Below are 21,780 nucleotides of genomic sequence, written 5' to 3' on the forward strand. Positions count from 1 at the left end.
AACAGTGCCTATTCCCTGCCTTTGTCTCTCCCATGAGAACTTGACTGCTCTCTGCTGGGGGCCTCTGGCATAACAAGCTGCCACAACCACCTTTCAAATCAACCACCTCTGAACCCTGAAGATGCAATTTAGCCTCACCCCCAACTAATCTAAACAGTGGAGCAGGAATAAAAATGAGTTTTTAAAGTGGGTAGGGGGTCTTCCCTTTAAGCTAAAAGGAGAATATTTAACTCTGTCTCTAGAGCAACCCAACCCTCACCATATGCATGCAAGATTCCTGCCAAGTTGAAATACTTTTATAACAGTGGTTGCTGAATGCATCAGGATTGTTTAAAAAGAGAAACCTAAAAGCATCCACCATTGCATAAATTGAATTTAGACACAAGATTCACAACATATGGTTTTGACTGCACTTGTGAAGGACCTACTGTCTTCATGCAATATTCCCCCTGAAAATAACCACTGTGGCTAACATGACGTTAACGTCGTGACTGTAAATGTGAAAATGAAAGAATGGATTTCATTGTCAGCTTCCAGAATGATTTCATAGGAAGGTTCAGTAAATTTGTTAGATCTAGAGAATTAAATATAATAGGCAGAAAATGATGAGGCTTCTTTATGATTTATGCATCTGCAAAAATTTGGATAAAGATTACCAAAGGTTAATATGCTCTCTATGAATCTGAAACACTTCAAAACTGTCCTATCAAATCCGCATCTCCAGCAATATTCTGACACCTAGTGGGAAATGAGTATAACTGCTTATACAGTTTTGACCAAACTGCGGAAGGCAGTGGAAGGCAGGAGTGCCTGGCATGCTCTGGACCATGGGGTCACAAAGAGTCGGACACAACTAAACGACTACACAACAACACAGCTTTCCTGCCTTATACCTTTTTCTCTGTACTTAATGTATGCCCACCAATGTCACACATCCAAAGAAGTGAATTCTAGTCCACAAAATATATGATACAATAAATATGTACGTATTTAAGAGGCCACAAAATTCTTTGTTGTTTCTGGTTCCTAAGACAGTCATAATAGTATGCCTTTGTCCATTGTTTGACAGCTGATTTCCTAAGTTAGAAGGGAGAAAAAAATTAATTGGGCTGGGGTTACCCTCTCCAAAAAGGTGAGGAAAAAATTGTGTGGGTGAAAATGCAATATGGCTACTCCCAGAGAGTAATTTCCAACACAATTTCTCCTACAGAAGCTCCTGGAGGGTGGTTTTGTATCAAAAAGCTGTGCTTGTCAATCTGTTTTTGTCAACATGAAGCATTTCATTGACATGTAAAGACTGCTGTGATGTAAAACTCATTTTAATACCTATATTTAGCCTGTGCAGCCTTAAAAACAGTGATTATTAGAGCACCAGGCTAGAATTTGGGAGACCAGGATTTCAATCCCCACTTAGCCATGAAACTCACCGGGTGGCACCTTTAGCAGCTTGAATATAAAGCTGGGATATACTGTAAAAGCAGTAAATAAATAAAAACACAGAGCTAGGCTTTTCAACGCGTCTGGGAATCCTGCTGCGACCAGGGCTCCAAATCACACGGAAGATGCTACCTACTCACAGGAACAGGCTGTAGCATTCAGCTGCTTCCAAGCACTTCCACTCTCGCCCTCTACTGGCTCAGGCAGCCCACAGCTCTGAAAATGCATTCCCTGTAAATGCTTCTAAGCATCCTCTGAGTCTGGAAAGTCCAAAATGCCTTTAGTCCTTAACTAGGTATTAAAAAGGGGATGGGGGAGTGGAGAGTGGTGGCTGATACAATTTACCAAAAGCAAGCTAAACAAAAACTTTAACGATAAGCATCAGGAAAACTACGAAGCAGCTCAGCTTGCCCGACAAAAGACAACAAACTACCATTCCCGACAGGCAAAGCGCAGGAAGAGCTGTCATAACAGACCCTTCTTCCTCTGTACGGAAAGTTCCTCCCACGTCCCATCAGCCCCTTCGCACGGATTGGGTGACGTGTCTTGAGAGGAGGGGTCAGCGAGGCACGTAAGAGTGCGCGTCGGCGAGATGCGTCGGGCTGGCGGGCATTGTAGTTTCTCTGCCTACGGACTGCGCTGGGGTATTATGATGAGAACTACATTTCCCAGCATGCGCCGCGTCGCGCGAGGTTTTTTTTCCACCCCCCAAGCGGCGAAGGTACAGTCATCACACCGGTAAACGGCCCAGGAAGACGGCGAGTGTCACACATAACAACAGGCGGAGCGTTATAGGACCGGGCCAGGACAGCGAGAAGTTTCGAAGATGGCCGGGGAGATGACGGTGCTGGGTGAGTGAGAGGGGCCGGCTAAAAGCGAGTCGGTGGTTGTGTCAGCCTCTGCTCCGCGCCTCGTTAAGATCCACCCTAAATTCTCGCCTGCCTGCCTGCCTTCTTTCGGGGGAGGAGGGGGGGACCTTGGCCTAGATCCGCCACTGAAACCCGGAATACTCTACGCCGGAATACTCGAAGCTAAAATGAAAGCTTTTGAGTACACGCAGGGCACTGGAGGTGTCTGAAGGGAGCCTCCAGTTCCAGAGGCAGTCTACGTGTGCGTTTGAATTCCAGCTGCTGGGAGGAACGTCGCCTTCATGCGCTGCTTATATGGTGGCTAGAGGCAAAAGCAGGCATCCCCAAACTGCGTCCCTCTATATTTTTGGCCTACAACTCCCATGATTCTTAGCTAAGAGGACCAGTGGTCAGGGATGATGGGAATTGTAGTCCAAAACATCTGGAGGGCCGAAGTCTGGGGATGTCTGGGCAAGAGAGTCTGCCTCCCCCACTAATTCGCTGTGCAGGAAAGGGGATTCTGCACAACTACTAAAAGTGCAGGAGATCTGTGTTCTTATCTCTGGTTACCGCTGTCGGGTTGGACTAGATGGCCCTAGAGTCCCTCCCAACTCTACAATTCTATGAATCCTGAAGGCATCTGGTGGGACCCTTTGGGCTCAAGACGCTGGGCCAAATGAATTTTTGGTCTGACCCTGTAGGACAGTTCTAATGATTTTGTGCTTTTGTATCGTGGTATTTTATGAGGAAAGGGGGAGGGGTGGAGCTGCTGCCAACCAGAAAAAAAGTGATCACCTTAGGTGTCTGATCTTTGGTATCATGAAAAGTTATAAATGGTTTTGTGTGCATATAGTATTTTCATTGCCCAGGAGGGAGAGAGGCATTTGTGGGATTTTCTGCTTCAGGTACCAAAATAATTTGACCGGCGTCACTGCTATTCATTTGCTGCTCTGACTCAGGATGGTCCTGGACATAGGGGATGAGAGTGTTAAAGCACTTCCTTTGCAGACTTTGGTATCTGTAATTTTGCTTCTGGGAAACTGATCAGTGATTGGCAGAGTCGCAGGAAGAGGAGTGTTTAGTGAAGCAGTTGAAGAAGGAGTTGAAGATGAAAGTTATTGGTTTTCTCTAGGAGGGTGCCTTTCATTGTCTTTCTAGTTTGGAGTTTGTTACACAGACAATGTGTGTGCCATCTGCCAATACAGTGGTACCTCGGTTTATGAACACAATTGGTTCCGGAAGTCTGTTCATAAACTGAAGCGAACTTTCCCATTAAAAGTAATGGAAAGTGAATTAATCCGTTCCAGATGGGTCCGCGGCATTCGTAAACCGAAAATTTGTAAACCGAGGTTCCACTGTACTGGAAAAGGCTTGATGGACCTCTTTCAAAGAACTGCCAGTGCCCATGACTCATCAGAAAGATTTTATCTGAGTGGATAGCTCAGTGAAAATGCCAACAGTGAGGCAGCTGTGAAAAAGACATTATGTGCTAGGATTATTAGAAAAGGGATTAAAAACAAAACTCTCAGTATCAAAATGCTCTGATTCAAATCCATAATGCAGCCCTTTTGGAATATTATGTACAGTTCAAAAATGATATTCTAGAGCTAGAGTAGATGCAGCTAAAATGACCATGGAGTGTATTAAAATCTAAATGGTTTGAGGATCTTTAGATTTTTTAAAATAAAATAAAAATAAAATATGAGTGACACAATAGCTGTTCTAAAAATTGTTCCTCCTATGTATGATTTAGCTGAGATTCTTGCATTGCAGGGGGTTGGACTGGTTGACCCTTGGGGTCCCTTTCAACTCTGTAATTCTGTTAAAAAATGGATAGTGTGTTAACTTCTTCTGGGATTAATTTTCTGACTTTCTTTTACTTTTACTTTCCTTTCAGGTTCTGCTATTTTGACACTTTTATTAGCTGGATACCTGGCCCAACAGTATTTACCTATGCCCACACCAAAAGTAATAGGGGTTGACCTTGGCACCACATATTGTTCAGTTGGCGTTTTCCTTCCTGGCACAGGGCAAGTGAAAGTGATTCCTGATGAAAGTGGGCACCACAGCATTCCAAGCATAGTGTCCTTCACGGAGGGAGATATTTATGTGGGGTATGATGGGCTAGAGCTGGCAGATTCAAACCCACAGAACACTGTGTATGACGCCAAGCGATTTATAGGGAAGCTCTTCACGCCAAAAGAATTGATAAGTGAGAGCCGCAGATACCCATTTAAGGTGAGCTTAATGTTTTGTTTACCAGCTAACTGCCAATGAGTGTTTGATACCCACAGTTCTCACTGCTGTGTGATAAGTTAGAAGACCTGAGATGATTCATTTGTTCTAGGAATAGGTGAAGCTGAGGCCTTGAGGTTAGAAGTGCTTTGTACAAATGAGGAGCAATGTTTTTACGTTTTGGAAATATATTTTGTGCTGCTGGGAACTGCTTAAATTTACACCACTCTTAAATATTAATTAAATCATATGTATCATGTGATTTCAGGTAATGTCTAGTTCAGACAAATCATTTTTAATGAAAAATAAAGCCTCTATGATGAATTCTGGCATGTTTCTGTGGTTCCTATACATATGGAGTTTTAATTTTGTTTTAGAGTACACTTTATTTGCTGTGTGAGCCACCCAAAGAACTGTCATGAGGTGGCTATATAAATATAATGAATAGATAAGGAATTTTACTTCTTAACAGCACACTCCTATGCATGTTCACTCAGAATTAAGTGAGTAATTCTGTGTACAAGCAGTTCCACTCACTCATATTTACATGATAGTAGCTTAAAGATTCTGCTTTTATCTTGTTTTTCAGATTATTAATAACAAGGGATCTGCTGAATTTTCCATTGCAACCAATGAGACTTATAATGTAACACCAGAATATATTGGATCTCAACTCCTTTTGAAACTGAAGAGGATATCAGAGGACTACCTTGGAATGCCTGTTTCCAGAGCAGTTATTTCAGTGCCAGCAGAGTTTGATGAAAGACAACGAAACTACACTATTAAAGCAGCAAGACTTGCAGGTGATGCACATTTTCCTTTATATTCTTGCTAAACTCAGTTTATTTTCATAATGCCATACTTGGAGCTTATATTATAGTAGGCCAACATGGACTTGTCTTTGGCTTTGACTTGTGCAGCGTTAGAAATTGTGAATGAAATTGGTCCAGAATGACAAGCAGGGTTAGAAACAACACTAAGGAAACAAAATCACTTACAAATACACAACCATTTGTTGTCTGAAGGAGACTTTTGTAACCATTTGTAACTCTGAAGGAGAGTTAGACACAAGTCTACAAGCTTTAATCATTTTATACTTTCCACTCAGTCGTCATATTTTATTTAGAATCATTCTTTTACTAGATGGAATAGGAGGCAAAAATAAAAATATTGATAACTTATTTTATCTTTTGAAGGACTGGAAATCTTGCGGGTAATTAATGAACCCACTGCAGCAGCCATGGCATACGGTCTCCACAAAGTTGATGTTTCTAACGTTCTGGTTGTAGACTTGGGTGGAGGAACGTTGGATGTTTCTCTGCTGAACAAGCAAGGAGGGATGTTTCTGACCCGAGCCATGGCAGGTAAAGAAAAGTCTTTAAGGCTAGGGTTTGAGTCACTAAAATAATTTTACTTGGCAGTTCCAATACAGCAAGTTGTAGGTTGGTTCTACATCTTCCCTCCCTGCTTGCATACCATTGGATACACTCATGCTTATCACTGGCAGCTGAATATGTGAACTGACTTCATTGAAAAATGCTGTAGTTAAGATTACATGGAAAGATGTAGAAGCCATGTCCGAAGTGTTGCATTTGTGATGGTCTGCCCATTCATGCAAATTAACACTTGATGTTGCAGCAAACGAGTCATGAAACGAGCCTTGGGTCCTGTACTGGAAGAAAGGCAGAATATAAAGGAAATAAATAAATCTGTGAGTCTTCCCTATGGTGAGGTGAACATAGAGAGGTCAGAGAGTCGAGTTATTGGCCTTAATTTTTGTGTGTCCCATTTATTCCTAATATATTTTCTGGACAGTGAGCACCAATGATTTTTTTTTGTGGAACTTGCTTCCAAATAAACCTATACTTGTGACTAGCTGAAGCCAGGTTATGATGCACCAAGCTCAGCACAGCCAACCAGCTGTCTGTGGCAGCCTCTCAAGGGCTCAGTGAAACCACCTGTTTTATGAGATAGCTCATTCAGTGGAGCAAGAGACACTTAATTTTGGGGTCGTGTGTTCATGCAGGGGGTTGGATTGGTGACCCTCAATGTCTCTTCCAACTCCTCAGTTCTATGCTTCTAAGCTATGTATATCATTGTCTTCAATTGCTGTGAATTGTCTGTATGTGGGCTTTGTATTTTAGGCAACAACAAACTTGGAGGGCAGGACTTCAATCAGCGGCTGATGCAATACCTATATGATGAGATCCATCACACATATGACTCGCTGCCCTCTAAAAAGGAAGAGATACATAGACTCAGACAGGCTGTAGAAGCTGTCAAATTGAACTTGACAGTTCACAACTCTTCCACAATCAGAATTTCTCTTACTATGCCACAGCGGAAGGACCAACATGAATCCCTGAAGGAAGACAACAAGGTATACAGCAAACATGTAAATGTCCCTTCAGAAATCGAAACAGGGGTGAATGAGGACCTGAAGGGCAGACTTCCAGAAACACAGAACGTCCCTTGGAAAAAAGTTCTCTTTGAAACAGAAATTTCCCGGAAACTGTTTGAGACATTAAATGAAGACCTTTTTGAGAAGATTCTTGTTCCCATTGAGCAGGTATTGAAAGAAGGACATCTACACAAGACAGAAGTAGATGAGATTGTATTAGTTGGAGGCTCCACCCGAATTCCAAGAATACGTAAAGTTATTACAGAATTCTTTGGGAAGAAACCCAACACTTCTGTTGACCCAGATCTAGCTGTGGTAATAGGGGTGGCCATTCAGGCTGGAATTGTGGGCGGATCTTGGCCCCTCCAAGTTAGTGCTGTAGAAATTCCAAACAGGCATTTACGAAAGACAAATTTCATGTAAACTTCAGTGTTCTTATCCCATTTTATTTTCTTCAATTCCAGAACTAAGCAGGGCTCTATATGTCCTAACCTAAATCCATTAGCATGTTGGACTGTTCAGTGTACATTAGTTCCTCCCCTGAGTCCCTTGTAAGGGATTAGATATATAAAGAAGAAAATATGTTGTTAATGCTTGAGCTACAGGAAAACATGAGCTCATTTGTTAAGGAAAGCCAATGATCAGAAACATTGTTTCTGAAGCATTATTTTATTTTATTAATTTAATAATCAACAGAACCTCAAGACTTCTTTACTTGAAAATGGAATTAAACCATTCTGAAGTAATGAGGGAGATAGTGTTGGCATTGTTTCCTGGCATTTCCCAGGAATATGTATTGACTGTGAATTGGCCTGGCAGTAGCAGTATTAATGCAGATAGCACAGCTGAAGTTCATCTTAAATTACATTTAAAAGCACTTTTCTTAATGTTGCATTCAAGCTTGAATGTGCTTTAGATAGTAGCACTTTACCAAGAGCTGTTCTGCAGATCCTACCAAAAATCTAATGCATTCCTTAACATTAGCCATGGGGAATCATCACTTTTGGACACCTCTTAGTATTTCTAGTGTAAGGTAGTAAGAGGCAAACATTATGGTTTCTACTCATGTGCTGAAGGAAGTTCACAATTGTATGTGTTATCACTGGAAACTCCATGATCATATGGTATGTTGACTTTGTTCAAGCATAATTCTAAAACTATGGTTTAGTGCTATGTGAATGAGGTTCTGGTTTGTGTGCTCCCACTTTCCTTGTTCTCAGGCAGTCGTGAGTAGGTTAGAAGCTGGTTAACTGCAGTTTAGCTTTACACCCAGAACCCAAACTGTGGCTAGTCTTAACTATGGTTTACTGAAAGAAGCCAGCTTCATAAGCCACTATTTTAAAGCTGGCTTGTTGCAATAATCCAAAATTAAGACTAGCCTGTTTGTTCAAGTTTTCTTGAGGGAGTGCATGCGCCTGAGGCTTGTTCACTTAACACTAAACTATAGGCTAATGTTGTGCCCCAAACAAGGCTAGTGTAAAACTTGGATTTTTTGGTTTTGATCAGTTATTACTACTGAAAAATTCCATAATGCAGATAACTCTACCTTTGCTTTAGTTACAGTTCGTGCAATTCAGAGAACAGTCTTTTTAACCATTCCATCAAAAAAGTTGAAGTAGCAATTTCAGTCTATGCTTTTGTAGAAAGTATTGAAACTAAATATTTCAGGACTCCTGAAAACACTCCATTCTTGTTAATAAGAAAACTGGTATTGTCTGGCTGCTGATGTTAGTCAGCACTGAAGTAAACATCTCATTGTTTACTGTTTATTTTAGATTTAGATTTGCTTCTAAATTTTCAATTAATGACATAGAGATTAATCTGTAATCCTAAAGTGTCAAAATGCTCACAGTGTTGCAATGTTAATGCAAACAATACTGAGTGTTTCATCCTCAAATAGGATGTGCAAACCTGAGATACAATGGTTAGAAATTTTCTTGATTATGGTGGTTGAAAATGTGTCATCATTGTTGAGGAGGTAGTTAACAAACATTATATGTCATTGCCCAGGTTTGTCTACATAGGCACTTTGTCAGAGGTCGTCATAATCACGTGTGTAGAGCGAAATGTACTGTACAATGTGGCTCAAAGAACATTGCTGAAACCTAGTTCTGAGTGGTTGTTTTTTGTGGTGGTGGACACAGGGCATGGAGAATGTTTTCAAGGAGCAGAACCAGTTGTGTAAAGAGCAGGATGCCATGTGTGAACTGCCCTGTAGTCTTTGTGTAGGTACTGAAGATTATATTGCTATTAGTAGGACCACCAACTACTTGATCAGGATTTAAAGAGCTGGACAGCTAGTTCTAAGAAGGATCTTCTGACTCCTAACCCATGCTGCAGAGCAAACTGCTTTTAAAATCTGGATTTTGAAAGTAGATTGTCATAAGTCATAGGTGTTCTGAATTCACGGGTTATCGGCTGCTGAAAGAAACAAATAAAAAGAAATCCACTTGTGAGCCTCAGTAGCTCATTGGAACTCGGACCCATTGTTTCTTACTTCAGATATAAAGAAGTAGACCAGTCTTTACTTTTAAAGAGACTTGAATATCTTAGGTGTACAGCAACAAGAGGTGAACCAAATAAATTGAGAATGTGAATCAGAGATAGTTGAAGGAATTGAAGAAAACATCAAACTTATTCTCAGGCTGTCCTTACAGTATCGATAGAATATAGCATTTTATCAGCAGATGGCTGTGTGAGAAATGAACTTCCTCTTGCACAATGGGAATTCTCCTTCCCCCTTTCCCCATACAGCCCTGGCCTACTCCCTCAATCTTCTCTGGGGGGTTGGCGAGGGACAGACCCTTTGTAGCAGATTTTGGGGGAGAGGAAGGTGAAGTCCTGTTATGCAATAGGAAATCCACTTGCAGAATGTTGGAACGCAACCATAAATTGCATTTTTCTCGTAATGAGAGGAACCTACAGCTCACATTTTTTCCTAAACTTTCCAACACAAGGCCAACTCCTGTTGCCTTTAAAAATTGGTTGTAGCACTTCCATATATTAAAGGGGTTACCCTTCTTGCTTAGCTTGGCAAGAAGAGAAAGCTTTGCCTCACAGCTTTCTGTAATCCATTTTTATTCAAGTTTTAAGTTGCCAAGTGATGATTTTACATGGCAAGGCAAAGTTACAAGCAAAAACCGTACAAGTTTGGGTCAAATCTAGGTAAAATTAAGCTCCATGGAAGTCAAACTGTTGCAGACTTCCAGCCGTTGATAGTTTGGGTATATCATCAATTAGGATAGTTTCTAGAAGTTTCTAAAGAGCAGAAAGGCAACCATCTCTGGTGGACCTAGCTCTAAAGAACTGTTTTAAAAGCTGTTAAGGCATGCCTCTGTTTATGGCAAATGAAGCAGACTTGATTTTCTTCCCCACCCATACTGATTTGATTATGCTGGAGCCAGCTTACTGGCATCCTTAACTGCCCCCTATGAGTTGCTGTGCTGGTGCAGTAGCTTGCAGAACCCAATCAGATTTAAGGTTCACTTGAAGATTTAGAGTTGTTTTGCAAAGGAGTAAATGTATTTTGGACATTAACTTCTTATGGCAAACTTGTAAACCATAACATGGCCCCTATTTTTAGACAAATAATTATAGTAAAATATTTTTCTTAATGAAGCCTTGGCTTTAAAACACACGCACACACAGGCATTCAAGTTGTTCTCACAGGTTTCTATAAAAAAAAGAAATAGTCATGAGAAAAATAAGACTTGGACAGGCTTATTTCATCAGTTGGAATCCTGATGGGTTAGCTAAGTAACATTTGTATCAGCATCTCTTGCTGGAACCACAGTTCCTTTCACACTGGCACATAAAACGATTAAGCTGGGTTGCAGGCTACTGTGAAGCAGATTTTCTGTGTGGAAAAATGATAATTTTGTTTGGAGACTGCATTTACAAAATTGTCTTTTTGTATTATCAGAATAAAAGACTTTTTATACTATCTGTTGTGCTTACTTTGAGACTGCCCTACTGAATGTAAATGAGGTCATGGCAATTAAACTAGGGTGTTTATAAGATGGAGGGGAATCTCAGCTACAACATAGCATAGCAGTTTAATAATGCGACTGCAGAGGTATGTCAAGGCTTGGAAGGATTTCCATAATCAACACATACACAGAATTTTCTGAAATATTAAGAGTATTTGCTCTGCAGATTGAGGATTTTCTAGAGAGCATCCAGCCCACTTCAGACAATGGCAAGCCATGGTTTGCTCTGAGGCTGACAGTTTCTCTTCTCCTTGCCCTCTCTGAGTGAGAGAAAGAGAGAAGTTTCAATTCACAGTTCTGAAGAAATTGCAATTTCCCAGTTTCATTCCTACAGAATGGAAAATTGCAGTTTATTGCAAACGCTGGAACAGCAGCTTCCCATTTCTTAAGGCTAACTGCACCTTGTGGCAGTAACAAACCTTGGTTTATCGTTTAATTGAACTGGGCTATGGAAAATGAAGGGCTTGGTGTCACCGGCTAATGAACTTGCTAGATTTTATGACAACAGCAGAAGCATTAAAAAAATGCAGGAAACTTGATTCCCCAGCCCCCTGGTTTTATGGCGGGGAATGTCCAAGTGTGCAGTTCTGTCCTACCTCACTTGCATTTTCTGGGACCATCACAGGATGTCTCTGTCATGTGATGTTTTTGTTGGGAGTACTTTGAGTTTAGTAGTAGCGCGTTATCTGGTCATTAGACAATACTGTCTACCCTGAACCATAATGACAAACTGGCAGGAAGAAAGTGGAACAGGGTATATGTTTAGGAACTAAAATAAAACATTGCTTCATTTCAGATTTTTATGCCATGCTTTTTCAAACTTGTAACAAGCCCCTCCCCCCCCAATACTTGGTGATGATACTGTGTACGCAGGCCTCCCTTCCCTTCCCCCAGTCAGATGTCCAGACTGCAGCTCATCGGTCCCAGCCAACAGCCAAGGTTGATGGGAGTTGCAGTCCAAAATGGACAAAGAGCACCGTGTTAGCAAAGGCTGCTCCAGAGCCAGAGGGGCTAAACTGATTCTCATCATGCTCCTTGTAATTAATAATCTGCTACAAGTTTGCTAAAACATTCTTGCAGAAATAACTTTCATAATGTAAACAGACACATACACCTTGTATTAAAAACATTTATTAATTTTCGTTTTAAAATTTCCCTATAAAATGAAGTAACTATTGCTATAATTCTTGTAGAAGGATTCAGGAAAATAATAAGCACTGTGTTCATATTAAAGATTCGGTGTTTGCCTCCTGTGGTATTCCAGCTTCTGATACCATTTCATAAAATATGCCTTTCTGTTGTAGCAGCCTGGCTGGAGTATCAAATTCAGCAATCCTTCCAGAGTTCAGAACAAGCACCCTGAAAGAGCAAAACAGAATGCAATGGGGAAACCTTTAATCTAGGAAGAGTTAGAGCTGATCAACTAGCAAAATAAATTTTACATTAAGTAGTTCATTTGTTAATTAAAGATTTCTGGGTTGAAGGTTTACTACTTTAAGGCAGGAGAGGGGAACCTGCAATTCTCCAGCTGTTGCTGGACAGGAGTTGGAGTCTCAACTTCTGGAAGGCAAAAGGTTCCTGACCTCCACAGGGAAGAAGGAACAGCTCAGTATAAGAGCACATGCTCTGCATGTTGAAGATTTGAAGGTTAAATTTCTATTTAAACAGAAGATAGCAAGTGATGTGAAAGACGAGAGAACTCAGAGTCAACCGTATTGAGGTAGATGAATAAATCTGACATGATACAAGGTAGCTTCCTTTCTTCCAAAGAACTTTCTATTAAAAAGTGCTGACCTCTCAAGCAAATTTGATTCTACAAATCTGGCTACAAACACACTTTGCCATCAAGCTTTGTGTGTATTACAATGGGCAGATTCTACTGAATCCACTAGTGCTACCTACCTAACATTCAATAGGCAGTAGATGGCAGTTCTTTTTTATGAGGAGACAGTCCACAGAAACTGAGGTGGGATGGAGATTTTGTTTGCAGCAGGCCCAAGCGGAAACCAGTTTATCCCTTTACTTTCAGGAGCTGCATGGAGGGGTGGGAAAACCACATGCCACTTAGAGCAACATACCTATCAGAATCCAGTATGGAATGCAGCCTGTGGGCAATGGTTAGTACTGTGCAATTGTGGAATTCTGACCGGATTGTGGATTGCACTTGATTGTCTGTTTCCATGTCGACAGAGGCTGTTGCTTCATCCAAGATTAATACTTTTGTCTTTCGTAGCAAAGCACGAGCCAGGCAGACAAGCTGTCTCTGCCCCATGCTGACAAAAACAGAAATACAATTTTAATATGTGCTCTCGAATGGCGCTAGGCCTCCATTTATGATTGGGCAGCTGGCGACTGCTGCACCATCTTGTTGAATAGGCATGCAAGTTTTATGTTTGTGTGCGTACACAAAAAAAGATGACTACAAAAGGATCGCAGGTGGCAACAGTGCTAGGAAAGGCCTGTCTTGGGCATCCCATTAGAAAACCACTCCCAGTCTGAGAAGCAAATATGGGGATATGGGGACAGACTCCGTCTAGGGCAGTTTAATGTGTGCAAGAACAACCCCCCTGCAAATCTCTGGATAGGTCTAAGGTGAATAGACATCCAAGTAGAGAATGGTAATGTTTCTTCATCCTTTGTCCCTTACTTTACCCTGCCAAGTAACACTACCTTCATCAGTAGAACACCACTTGGGAATACTAGTACTCCTCTGCTAGGGGAGATCTTTATTCTCCAGGTGACTTAGCTCACCCCTTAACATAGTTTAAGACATACCTCAGGTTTTCACCACCCTCAGAGATCTCATGGAGAAGTTTCTTTGGGAGTGACTGTACAAAGTTCTTCAAGTCACACAATTCCAGTGCATCCCACAGTTCAAGATCAGAGTATCTTCCAAGTGGATCCATGTTTGACCGGAGTGTCCCTGAGAATAAGACCGGGTCCTATGGAATAATGTCTAGACAGTATCTCCATGTAGTATAATATTAAAGAGTTTAGGTTTCAGATTGATATAATTTTTGGAGGGGGGTCAGGAAGGGCTGCTGTTCCTCCCCCTCCCCTCCCCATCATCAAGCTATTAAATCCTGACTGGTTTTGGAGATATTTGCAAAGAAGCAATAGATTGGCATCAACCTCCTTGAGTGCAAATAGAGTAAATGGCAAATTTATTTGTAAAGATAGCTGCATTTGAAGACCAGGAGGGAAAGACCATGGGCTGCTATTCCCTTGTGGCAAATGGATGGCACACTTGGCCAAAGCCAAAGGCTGTTGTCATGCCAGTTATCTTGGAGTAAGCTTTCATCAGAAGGGCACTTGAAAAAAAGGCAGGAGATCAGTGGGCAATGAGAATCCCATGCAACAGGAAATGGGACGGGGTGGAAAGAACTCTGAAATATGCCACTAACTAGGCATAAATTCTTGAATCCCTGGGCAGGCATTCCTGATACATGTTTCATATGTTATGCCCTATTTCCCCCTCTCCTACAATAGTAAAGGACTGGTTTCTTCCAAGACAGCAGGTGGTTAAATGCATTGCAAAATCAACAAGTGGACCTAATGGATTACAATACTTTTTGACAAGTTCATTAAAACTATTGCAAAAAGAATGATGACAGAATTCAAAAGACTAAAGCTTATAAAATAATTGTTATGTGTGGATATTATACAGACACAAAAGAACACACACACACAATGCTAACCTGTGGAATAATGTTCAGGTTGCCACGTAGGTCATGCAAACCAATAGTTGATATGTCAATGCCATCAATGATTATTTTGCCTCCAGCTCTTTCTATTATCCTAAACAAGCTATTTGTGAGAGTCGATTTGCCAGCTCCTGTTCTTCCTATTATTCCAATCTGTAACAAGAGTACTTTTCAAAATATATGTGCATTTTAAAACGACAGCAGTTTCACTATGTTACTTAACACTGTGGAAGGACGTGTGGATCCAGAATGGGCCTCCACAGTTACATACGGACCCATTGTTAAAATCGTGTTTATGGAAGACAATCTTACTACGAGTGATCGCCAAAGAAGAAGAAGAAGAAATTTTTAAAAGGGAAACAGGTATAACAGAGTACTTAGTTTTGGCAGGTTACCTTCTCTTCTTTGCAACTTTGAAAAGTTACATCCTGTAGAGCCAAGTCCAGATCTGACCTGTACCGAGCTTGGAAATTTACAAACTGTATTATTCCTTCCTTGGGCCATCCCACAGGTGGACGATTGGATAGTATCCAAGGGGGCTAAAATGGATAAACAAACTTTGAAGCAGATAAACCAAGCCACAAATTAGTGAGCATCAAAACATGTACTTAAAAGTATTTCACAATGTATAAAATTAGCCCCTCCACCACTGCAGATGATGATGTCATAAGCTGAAGCTGCCTGCCCAGGCTTCTATCCAAGGAAGTGCTAAGCTACTTTTTCCATTAGCACAAGGATTTGTGCTTGCACAATGGAACTTTGCCCCATCTCCTCCCCGTGCACCCCTTAAATCTGTTCTGTGTTTTTTCCCCTCAACCCTGCAAGCAAATTTAGGGCGGGCAAGGGGAAGAGAGGGGAGAAAGTTCTGTTGCACAAGCACAAATCCTTGTGCTGCAAAAGTTTGCAAGTACCTCTGGCCCATGGCTACCTGCCCATCAGCTAACGTAACTGATACCATCAGATACATGGGAACTTCTTGGAAAGCCCACTGCATGCTGATCCTTTCAACCTTTGAAAAGGACCGTCATATTCCAGAACAAGGGGTCTTCTTGCTTTTCCCCAATTTTTGTACCCTTCATCGCTGTGTGGAAAAGCAGCATTGAGCAGCAATGTGGTACAAAGCATAGGGTTCCTTGCTCAGTCCCTACTCCTCTTTGCTTACACAGAAGAGCAGGGACTAACTGAAAGCAGGGGCTCTTTGCAGCAGTTTATCCCAACCTTTTAAAGGCTACTCCGGCAGCAATCACAACCTAAACTTGGGAAAGGTTTGAGCCTTCCAGTTCTCTGCCAATTATTTTTTTTTAAAAAAATTCATTCCTTAATTTCAAGTTGTATGCTTATCGTCTTTTTACAAAAACTGTTTACCTCTTTGTCTATCTTTGCATATTCACAAACCCTTTCAATGGCGATTGCATTGGTTTCAATTTCACATGCTTTTCGGACCCAAAAATTCAAACTCTGAGTTATCTGAAATAAATGAATACTTGTTTATAGAACTTGTTGCAGTGGGTTTAACCTGTTAAAATATGTGTGGTTCTAGACAGTCACTGCATAGAATATATATATATATAGAGAGAGAGAGAGAGAGAGAGAGAGAGAGAGAGAGAGAGAGAGAGAGAGAGAGAGAGAGAGAGAGAGATGGTAGTTTTACCCTGTTTTAAGAAATACTTAAAACCAATGGTGTGCTGCTAGGCATACTGAACGGCTTAGATCCAAAGGTATCTTGTATCTTGTGTGAGCAGAAAGACAATTCTTAATTTTCCTGTCCCACTGCAGCCCCTCCATGCTGTTCCAGAGGGTCCCTTCAGATGGGAAAGGGGAATATAAACTGAATGAGCTAGGGAGACTTGATATGCAAATTGTAGAGCCACTTGCCCTTATCTGGAGACAACCCAATGTGTTGGAAGCTCTTTGAGACTTCTTAGAAGTGCTGGATTACCACAGAGTTTGCCTTACTGTAACATCAATGATTCTACTCCTACTGAATTTGCAATCCATTTTCCAAGTACTGCGACTGCATTTTAAAAAATGCTTACTTACTTACATTCAGTGCATATGTTATTGATAATCCTACAGTAGCAGAGTCCACCTTGCTCCCAGCGAACACTGCAAGCAATGCAGCAAGGAAGACCATCAAGTTTCCCAGAAATTCAAGTCTGACAGCCAGCCACCTGTCACAAATGCATGCCCAGATTAATTAGGATTCAATTACACAGTTATCAAATTAGTTAGAAATATCTGCATTTTCAGTCCTGTCAATTAAAATAAGAATATAGCTTGGTGCTTTGGGGAAGGGCTGTGGCTCAGTTGTAGTGCACCTGCCTAGCATGTGTCCAAGGTCCAAGTTTCAATCCCTCCCCCCCCCCAGGTAGGGCTGGAAGACACCCCCCCACCTGAAACCCTCGAGAGCCGCTGTCTGTCAGTGTAGCCGGTGCAGGTAACTTGCAACTTACAGACATTTAACGTGTGCATTCAGCTTTGTGCGCTTAGAAAGTAAAAGGGGACAGAAGTGGGGCGGGCATCCCGGGAAAAAGCTACTTCTGGGGAAAGAACTTTGACAATCCCACCCGCCATTGAACCCAATGTGTTTTGACTATACTCAATTTTTGATTTACACGCTATCCCCATAACATAATACCCACATACGTTGAGTGTCGCTTGAAATGAACTAGATGCACCATTGGTCTGACTCCGTATAGGGAATCTTCCTATGTTCCTAATCTGTGTATAAATCCTTTCCCATGATAACCTAGGATCATTAATACAGTACCTGTTTGAGATCACATTGTTGTAGAAGCAAACCAGGTTCTCATTGACGACATCTTTGTTCTGATTAAGAAATCTTTCCTGATGTCCAAATGCTCTGATTGTGGATACACCTACAAGCGTTTCACTGAAGTGTGAAATTATTGGTGTTTGTGTAGCTCCAGCTAACCGTCGGATTTGTCTGGAACTAGGAATATAGTATCGCTAATGAAAACAGACAAAGGGAGGGACAGGTAAGAAGTGTGTATTAGGCACTATGGCATTGTTTTGTTTTGATTCAATTGTATTGTTTTATATCATATTGTTGTAAGCCTTTCTGTGGCCTACTGGCAAAGGGCAGCATACAAAACTCTTAAAATATATAATATTGCCTTAGACCAGAAGACCTCCTACATCCCCTACATCTTAGAATAAATATAGGCCTCGGATTACAGAACAGAAACTTTCCCCTGAATTGTGCAATGCAAGTCAACCGCTCAAGAGGAATGAATCCCTCTTCCCTTTCAGTTAGATATAATAATTAAATCAAAATAAATGGGAGTAAAACAAGGATACGTTTTATTACTATTTTTCTGAATGCTCAGCCTGGCACTTATTCAACTTACTTGCACAGTGAAATATAAGTATCCAAGTGGAAGAACCCCCAGTATGAACAGGGGTGATGTATACACAATCACAAGGATCGTTCCAACCACATCTAGTGTACAGTTCAACCAGGTTCGTAGATAATAATGGAAACGTATATCAACTACAAACATATCCTAGGATAATTGGAAAGAGGGGGGTAAGAACATTTTTTTAAAAATCAGAAACAGAAGCAGTAGTGAAGTCCACAGGGTCAAAGCCCAACATCTAAGTAAACCCTGGCAATGCACTCATCCCTCCCTTGCCTTCCAGGAACAGACTTTATTCACACAATTTTCCTAGAAGCAATTAACATGGAAATGAGCACAAAACTGCCACTAGATTCTGCTAGATTTCCAGAAGTAGCTTTTACATGAAACTGAAATATAATGCGGAAAATAACAGTGAAACGTCAGCAAAACAGACCAGCCATGTGAATACAGCCTACATCTCTTTTCAATCTGATTAAGTACACCTAATCAGACACTTTCTAACTTCCAAATAAATGCGCAAATTATTTTAGTGCTACACTGCTATACATAGTTGTGCTTCTTTTGTTGTTGTGTTCTTAATTTTTTAATAAAATATATTCAAGGTCACACTGCAGTTGATACTTAACCTGTCACGGCTAAAAATTGGCCGCTGTTTCTTTAATGCTGGGGGAGCTGAGTCAGCATGAGTCAGCAGCCTGCGGTGACTCATGCAACCTCTCACCTTATTGTATTGTACCTGTATATATAGAGTGGTGTTTTGCTGGGGTGTTGGTTGTTTGGTTGGAGAAAGTTGGTGGTGTTGATGTCTGTACAGTTAGTCATTTTGCAGTTAAAGAATTTTAAGAATAAAAGCAGAATATACTCTGCAAGGACACTCTTTTCGTGGAGTCTTTTGTGCCAGGCAAAGCAGGTCAGAAGCTTTGCCATATTTTTTCAAAACACTGACAGGTTATGGCCCCAGTGTTTCTGAGCGTGTGCAGAGTGCAAAACGACTGACAGCATCTCAGCGGGGAGCTGGTGAGTCCTGGTGGTGCCTTGAGCCAGTGGCTGTAGGTCTCATAAGAAATAAGAAATAGGAAATAGCTGTAAAAGCTGGAATAAATTGACGGGGGTACCACAGATCAATCAAGAGTGAGTGGTGTTGATTTTGTTGCATTGCCTGAACCTTGGCAAAAATTCTCTTGCACATGAAGGCATGTCAACTGCAATGTTCCCAATGGATATTCCCTACCTAATAAGATATTTTTACTGTTTCATTTAAAGAAAAAGAGAATGAGAAAGGTAATGACAGAGGTAATGACAGGCTGCTACGAGAATCTTTCAAGCAGATACTGATTTTAACTGATTGTTTTATTTAAATTGTTGAAAGCTGGCCAGAACAATGCAAACTGATTGGAAGGATGGGGCATACATTTACTAAAGAAATGGGATATTAAAAAAAACTTTACAGAATGTGTTTCTTCTGAGTAAGGGCTGGCATCTAGATGGGGGAAAAATCAGGTGATCTAGCCCTGCTTATGCATCCTTCCAACTGGAAATCATCGTCACTGTCAACATGGAAAGGAAAATGGACCAATGGCTTCTTCCAGTGATGACAGTATGAGACGCATTCACACTGGGGGGGGGGCAGGAAAGGGTGAGTAACTTTCCCATGACCCAAGGATGAGAGTCAGCAGGTTCTGACCACCCTCCCAAAGTTGACACACAAAACAGACAGAGAGTATTTGCTCCTTACCTTTGTGAACCTGTTGATGATTTGACCTACGGGGTTAGTTTCAAAATACTGGAGTGGAAGGTGGAGCACACTGTCTAGCAACTGATGATGCAAAGACCGAGATGCAGAGAGAGATCCTCTAGTGAGCACATATGCACCACAGCAAACCAAAAAACCTTGGATGAACAGTATTAAAGGCAACATTAAGAATTTCATCTTACTTAGTTTCAAAGAGTTCACCACAGCAGCTTCTCCATTCAAGATAGCTTTGTGTGAACCTTAATCCATCCTCTCTGCTGGTCTCTCAAGTATGGAGAGAGATGATGAAGTAAAGAGTTTAACTCAGTGGGCCCTTCAAACTTCCAGGAAACCCCAAGCATCTACTCAACGCTGCTGGGAAGCCTGAGGTACCAGAGCCTGCAGGTACCAGAGCATGCAAAATCACAGTAAGCAGTTCCCAAAGAGGTTCCCTGAACTGTTTGTTTCCTACAAAGCATGCCTTTGGCATACCACCTCCACAGATCTCCCTAGCTTGTGTTAAGTGGCATCACACTAAAGCACAGTTTGTAATATTAATGAACAATTAAATGCCTCCTTTGCCATCTGTAGGTGAGCAGAAAGAAGGGGCCAACCTTGCAGAATGACTGCAAGAATTGACCCCGGATTACATGAATTCCTAGGAATGCCAAGGAAGCTAAACTTGGAAAAGCAAAGAAAATAGTCAGATGCCTCATATGTGTAGGCTTACCCTGTAGGAATCCCAGGAACCCATAGATACTAAGTTTGTAGTTTCTTAAGTGTCTCCATTCTGTGTAGTCTTTGATTTCTTTTGCTTCTGTTGTCCATGTGCTGAGCCACAGATTTTGGCCTATGGCTACAACATTTTGGCCTATGTAAGCTGCAACGGTTAGCCACACCCATGACCAGCCAAATGCTTGTAGGTACTTCAAAACAATTGACATTCTCATCTAAATATAAAAGATGTTCATGAGAGGTACAATATGCAGACAGGATAGTCTTGGTAAATTAAGTAGGTAGAATAAGTGATTTATACTTCTTCAAACCCAATATAAAATTATAAAGCCCAATTTCGAATAATGAGTCTTCAAAAATACATTCTCCCCTTCAAGCAACTGATTTCATGATTGCGTCTTCAGTTTATTTTAACTGCCTGTTGCATTTTAGAGACATGAAAATAACATTTTAAAAATACTTACAGAACCAGTGGCAACTTTTTCTTTCTTCATTAAGAATGCACTCCTTTGATCAAAAGAAGAATTGCTATAAAAGCTGTTTTACATTAAAATAAAAAAACGAAACATAGAACCCATCTAAAAATAAGTTGTGGGTGTTAAAACCTACAGGTCCTCTACAGAATAGGCAGAAACTGTGCCTTCTCTGATGGATGGGAGTACAGGTGTGCCCTAGCCTCAGGCCACTTATATCAAAGGAGGGTTGAAGAAGACAAACCCGCAGTTGTGCGTAAGTGCACAATAAGGAACTGGAGCACAAACAAAGGAGATTGCCACTTGCATTTCCTTCACCAATTCCTCCTTCCTGTTCCAGCTCCCCATATCACATTGCACACCATGGGGGGGGGAGGTGGGGGGGTCCCATGAGAAAAGCTTTTCCATTGGCACAGTGTGCTCCAGTGGGGAATAGACAAAGAGCCCAATTCCACTCATGGGCATTAGGATCTTGCCCTGTGTTTCTATAATATGCCCACAAGAGGGCTGCACCACAAATCTAAATGAAAAGCAAATGATTCAAGAGGATGGAGGATGCATTATTGCATTGTTTTTACTACTTTGTTGTTTGCTGCCTTTGGAAGGAAAGGCAAGACAGAAATTTAGCAAACACTCACTCATGGCGTTGAACTCTTTGGATGTCTCCACTCTAGGAGTGAAAGCTATTAAGAGTGGTTTTCATATAGTACTGAACTGAAAACTCCATTTTAGAACTCCCCCATCCCCAAGACTGGGGCTGCAGAAAAGGAGAAAGACATCTGGGTATTTGCAGGGCTGATGGTTAGTTACAGCTACACTATCCTGATCTCTGCTGCATAATGA

The 21,780-nt window shown here is 41.2% G+C and overlaps 2 protein-coding genes across 4 annotated transcripts in view; one reads left to right on the plus strand and one right to left on the minus strand.

The window, feature by feature from the left end:
- The first annotated feature begins 1,994 nt into the window (after positions 1 to 1,994).
- Positions 1,995 to 10,864, plus strand: HSPA13 (heat shock protein family A (Hsp70) member 13). Its single transcript, XM_035114804.3, has 5 exons — positions 1,995 to 2,288; positions 4,183 to 4,523; positions 5,110 to 5,323; positions 5,717 to 5,884; positions 6,665 to 10,864. Exons 1-5 carry the CDS (start codon positions 2,264 to 2,266, stop codon positions 7,342 to 7,344), a joined length of 1,428 nt encoding a protein of 475 aa, XP_034970695.3. The 5' UTR covers positions 1,995 to 2,263; the 3' UTR covers positions 7,345 to 10,864.
- A 1,159-nt stretch (positions 10,865 to 12,023) lies between these two features.
- LOC118084808 (ATP-binding cassette sub-family C member 1) overlaps positions 12,024 to 21,780 on the minus strand; it is a 29,601-nt gene continuing 19,844 nt past the window's right edge. The window contains exons 17-28 of one of the 3 annotated variants that reach the window (XR_009557484.2): positions 20,929 to 20,971; positions 20,460 to 20,679; positions 19,733 to 19,887; positions 17,986 to 18,141; positions 17,385 to 17,584; positions 16,659 to 16,785; positions 15,980 to 16,081; positions 15,010 to 15,153; positions 14,609 to 14,767; positions 13,686 to 13,833; positions 12,989 to 13,183; positions 12,024 to 12,269 (exon numbers count right to left, since the gene is read on the minus strand). Coding sequence is in view for 2 of the 3 variants with exons in the window: in XM_060273640.2 (XP_060129623.2) it covers positions 12,134 to 12,269; positions 12,989 to 13,183; positions 13,686 to 13,852; positions 14,609 to 14,767; positions 15,010 to 15,153; positions 15,980 to 16,081; positions 16,659 to 16,785; positions 17,385 to 17,584; positions 17,986 to 18,141; positions 19,733 to 19,887; positions 20,460 to 20,679; positions 20,929 to 20,971 (1,804 nt within the window). In the remaining variant the exon portion in view is untranslated. Of the gene's footprint in view, positions 12,270 to 12,988; positions 13,184 to 13,685; positions 13,853 to 14,608; positions 14,768 to 15,009; positions 15,154 to 15,979; positions 16,082 to 16,658; positions 16,786 to 17,384; positions 17,585 to 17,985; positions 18,142 to 19,732; positions 19,888 to 20,459; positions 20,680 to 20,928; positions 20,972 to 21,780 lie in introns of all 3 variants that reach the window. The other 2 variants (XM_060273640.2, XM_088667986.1) reach the window with 2 other exon arrangements.

This window comes from Zootoca vivipara, chromosome 4 (genome assembly GCF_965207765.1).
Source record: "Zootoca vivipara chromosome 4, rZooViv2.hap1.1, whole genome shotgun sequence".
In the NCBI taxonomy this organism is placed as follows: domain Eukaryota; kingdom Metazoa; phylum Chordata; class Lepidosauria; order Squamata; family Lacertidae; genus Zootoca; species Zootoca vivipara.

What these genes read in the sequence shown, in the direction of transcription:
- HSPA13 (XM_035114804.3), top strand. Translation starts at nt 2,264, where the DNA reads ATGGCCGGGGAGATGACGGTGCTGG. An exon ending in CGGGGAGATGACGGTGCTGG is followed by an intron (nt 2,289 to 4,182) that starts GTGAGTGAGAGG and finishes CTTTCCTTTCAG; the next exon opens with GTTCTGCTATTTTGACACTT. An exon ending in GCCGCAGATACCCATTTAAG is followed by an intron (nt 4,524 to 5,109) that starts GTGAGCTTAATG and finishes CTTGTTTTTCAG; the next exon opens with ATTATTAATAACAAGGGATC.